This window comes from Symphalangus syndactylus, chromosome 22 (assembly GCF_028878055.3).
Source record: "Symphalangus syndactylus isolate Jambi chromosome 22, NHGRI_mSymSyn1-v2.1_pri, whole genome shotgun sequence".
Classification (NCBI taxonomy): domain Eukaryota; kingdom Metazoa; phylum Chordata; class Mammalia; order Primates; family Hylobatidae; genus Symphalangus; species Symphalangus syndactylus.
In genome coordinates, this window is record NC_072444.2 from 23,802,729 (window position 1) to 23,806,490 (window position 3,762).

The window sequence follows — 3,762 nt, forward strand, 5'->3', positions numbered from 1 at the left end:
AACAACTAACATTTGTGTGGCACTTTACGATTCACAAAGTGCTTTCAACATACATTATCTCATTGGATCCTCACAACAACTCTGTGAGGTAGGGATTTTTGCAATTTGCGAGTGAGGTAGCTGAGGCTCAAAGGTTCCAGGACCTTTAGGGCGATCCACAGCAAATAATTGGTAAAGGTGGACCATAAAACCAGATCTTTTGACTCCAAGTTCCATTTCATGCCAAGTGTTTATTTTTATTTATTTATTTTTATATTTATTTATTTATTTTGAGACGGAGTCTCGCTCTGTCACCCAGGCTGGAGTGCAGTGGCGCAATCTCGGCTCACTGCAAGCTCTGCCTCCCAGGTTCACGCCATTCTCCTGCCTCAGCCTCTCCGAGTAGCTGGGACTACAGGCGCCCGCCACCACGCCCGGCTAATTTTTTTTTTTGTATTTTTTTTTTTAGTAGAGATGGGGTTTCACCGTGGTCTCGATCTCCTGACCTCGTGATCCGCCCCCCTCGGCCTCCCAAAGTGCTGGGATTACAAGCGTGAGCCACCGCGCCCGGCCTATTTTTATTTTTATTATTATTTTTTTGAGACGGAGTTTCGCTCTTGTTGCCCAGGCTGGAGTGCAATGGTACAGTCTCGGCTCACCACAACCTCTGCCTCCCAGGTTCAAGCGATTCTCCTGCCTCAGTCTCCCTAGTAGCTGGGATTACAGGCATGCACCACCACGCCCGGCTAATTTTGTATTTTTAGTAGAGATGGGCTTTCTCCTTGTTGGTCAGGCTGGTCTCGAACTCCCAATCTCAGGTGATCCGCCCGCCTCGGCCTCCCAAAGTGCTGGGATTATAGGCGTGAACCACCTTGCCTGGCTATAAGTGTTTATTTTTCAATGCAGAATTATAGCATACAATGTTAAAAATAAAAGGTCTTACAACTGATCCAACTTCTCAGAAATGGAAGTTTTTATAAGGAAAAATTTAATTTCTTTGATTTCTATGAAAATTCATGTCTTGTTCAGTTTTAAAATTAATTTGGCCAATACTACCATGACTTTAGTCTCTCTCTTTAGGAAGTACTGATAAATTATATAGCTTTCCCTTCATTTCAGGGTCACAGAAAATCCTCTACTGGACAGCACATATGTAGGATCTGTGAGTCTGAACACTAATTCAAAGTCCATCCCTGCTTGACCTACCAGCAATACACTTAAAATAAAAAAAAGTCTGCTCTCCTTTATAGGAGATAACAGCAGAACATAGGTTTGAAGCAGTCACAGTGTGCCAGAAATTAGTTTCTTCACAACTCAGAGAGGAGAGGGAACACATCATACTAAACCTCTACTGAGCCTCGGGTTCCCCAAACTAACAGCCATATTGTATTTTACATGAATGGATTCATTGCCACTATCCTGACCAAAGAGCAGTTACAAGGCATCCTTTTGTGGCACTAGTACAAAACAGAGAGAGAATATGGCCCCTACCCTAGGGCAGCTTGCTTAAGTCCCTTCTAAGGTCTGACAGCTCTAAATCACTGCTCATCATAAAACAATGACGTGGAGCTTGACACGAGTATAGAAAACAAAGGAAAACAGGCTACCAAATTACTACTACCATAGAACCAGCTAAAATAGAAGAATTACAAAGTGAATAGGGACACCGAAGAGGAAGAATATAAACAGTGTCCTGATTAGTGCCACAGGGCGGCATGGCTAGAGCACTAAGAAACAACTAAAGCTAACAAACCAGTCTGGCATGGAACCGAGAGGGAGGGCTGTTCTTTCTCAGTTAAGCTTTGTATTGGTGGTGCATCTAAGAGGCGGCATCACATCAGCAATGGCTCATGATAAAAAATAATCATGGGGTGAACTTGATGTATACTCAGCATCAGAAGAACCAAAAATCTTTGCCCATTAGCAGTTTAGCCACATGTATGCATAGATTATATCACACACATGTACTTAGTCTAAATCATATATACCAAGCTAACAGAAAAAGAATAGCAATTTCAAACATTTTGCTAGCACATAACTTTACAAAAGAAAAATCACTTCCCTTTATACAAAGAGCTTTCAGAATCTAAATATCAAATGAAATACTTCTAGCATTTAAAGAGTTTTTTAGACACATACAATTATATTCAATGAAGTTATGAGTGAGCTACAAAATGGAAAATTAAGAACTCACATTGATAAAACCTCAAACACATCTCAGAATAAATTCAAGCTTTTTAGCTTAACATCTATATCTTCATCAACTTTTTACTACAGAAGGGCCCATTAAACACTTATGTAATAAAATTCAATGTTCTATGCTAAATGCAGAGAATTTTATAGTCCACGGCATGATCTACAGTTACATTATCACCTTTCTTTCACAATGCTTACATTACTTCATAATTATAATCATTTTAAGCTATTAATACAAAACAGAACACTTCTTCAAATTAAGTTACCTTTTGCTGTAAGTAGCAAAGACTGCCTTCCTGCACCAAACAAAGAAGTGACTCTTGAAATACTGGGTGGAATTTCTTTTTTTTTTTTTCTTTTTTTTTGAGACGTTGTTTTGCTCTTGTTGCTCAGGCTGGAGTGCAATGGCACCATCTCAGCTCACCACAACCTCTGCCTCCCGGGTTCAAGCGATTCTCCTGTCTCAGCTTCCCGAGTAGCTGGGATTGCAGGCAAGTGCCACCACACCCGGCTATTTTTTTGTATTTTTAGTAGAGACGGGGTTTCGCCGTGTTGGTCACGCTGGTCTCGAACTCCCGACCTCAGGTGATCCACTCGCCTCGGCCTCCCAAAGTGCTGGGATTACAGGGATGAGCCACCGCGCCCAGCCGTAATTTCTTCATCCAACATAGGACCAATGCGCTGGCAGATTTGCAATACATGATCAGGAGCCACATCTTTACTGGGCAAGACCAATTCCTCGTAGCTCCTGTTGTGCTGGTTGCTCTCCCAGTCCAATCCCTTGGGCAACAACTGGCACTGCGCCAGCTCCGGCACCAGTACCTGGGCCGCTCTCCAACACGAGCCCGCCAATAGGTACCGGGCGATGAGGAAGTACAGCTCCGACTCCGCGATATGCACTGGGCGTTGGGCAGACAAGGGCTCTGCCATGGTCGGGCACGGGACGGGAAGCGGGAGCCAGCGATCCAGCGAAGCGTGTAGGCCCTGCCGAGGCCTGACCGGGCTGGCGTTCCTCTCCTCAGGCGGGCGCCACCACGGCCATCCATTTCCATTTTTAGATATACTTTTGTTGCAGAGACACGTACGTGATAGTGCCATCAGCATAAGATTTTTTTCAGCCAGGCGCAGTGGCCCACGTCTGTAATCCCAGCACTTTGGGAGGCTGAGGCGGGCAGATCACGAGGTCAGGAGTTCGAGAGCAGCCTGGTCAACATGGTGAAACCCCGTCTCTACGAAAAATACAAAAAATTAGCCAGGCGTGTTGGTGCGTGCCTGTAATTCCAGCTTCTCAGGAGACTGAGGCAGAAGAATCGCTTGAACCCGAGAGATGGAGGTTGCAGTGAGCCAAGATGGAGCCACTACACTCCAGCCTGGGCGACAGAGCTAGATTTCATCTCAAAAAAAAAAAAAAAAAAAAAAAGATTTTTTTCATCATATGTGATTTTTAAAATTAATAGCCATATTAATTTTAGGGGCATTAATTGCAGATTTTCAGATTCTGTTGGGTGCATTTAGAAGAGTAATGTAATCATTTATTTTAAAAGGTCAACATTTACACTATGCTGGGTGTAAAGTTGTATCTTGTGC

The 3,762-nt window shown here is 43.6% G+C and overlaps 1 protein-coding gene across 1 annotated transcript; it reads right to left on the minus strand.

The window, feature by feature from the left end:
- Positions 1-2,415: 2,415 nt before the first annotated feature.
- LOC129472719 (bromodomain and WD repeat-containing protein 1-like) lies at positions 2,416-3,105 on the minus strand. The gene is made up of 2 exons (XM_055262658.2): positions 2,814-3,105; positions 2,416-2,516 (listed from the first exon to the last, which is right to left on the minus strand). The coding sequence occupies exons 1-2, from the start codon at positions 3,103-3,105 to the stop codon at positions 2,428-2,430; spliced, it is 381 nt and encodes a 126-aa protein (XP_055118633.1). The 3' UTR covers positions 2,416-2,427.
- Positions 3,106-3,762: the final 657 nt, after the last annotated feature.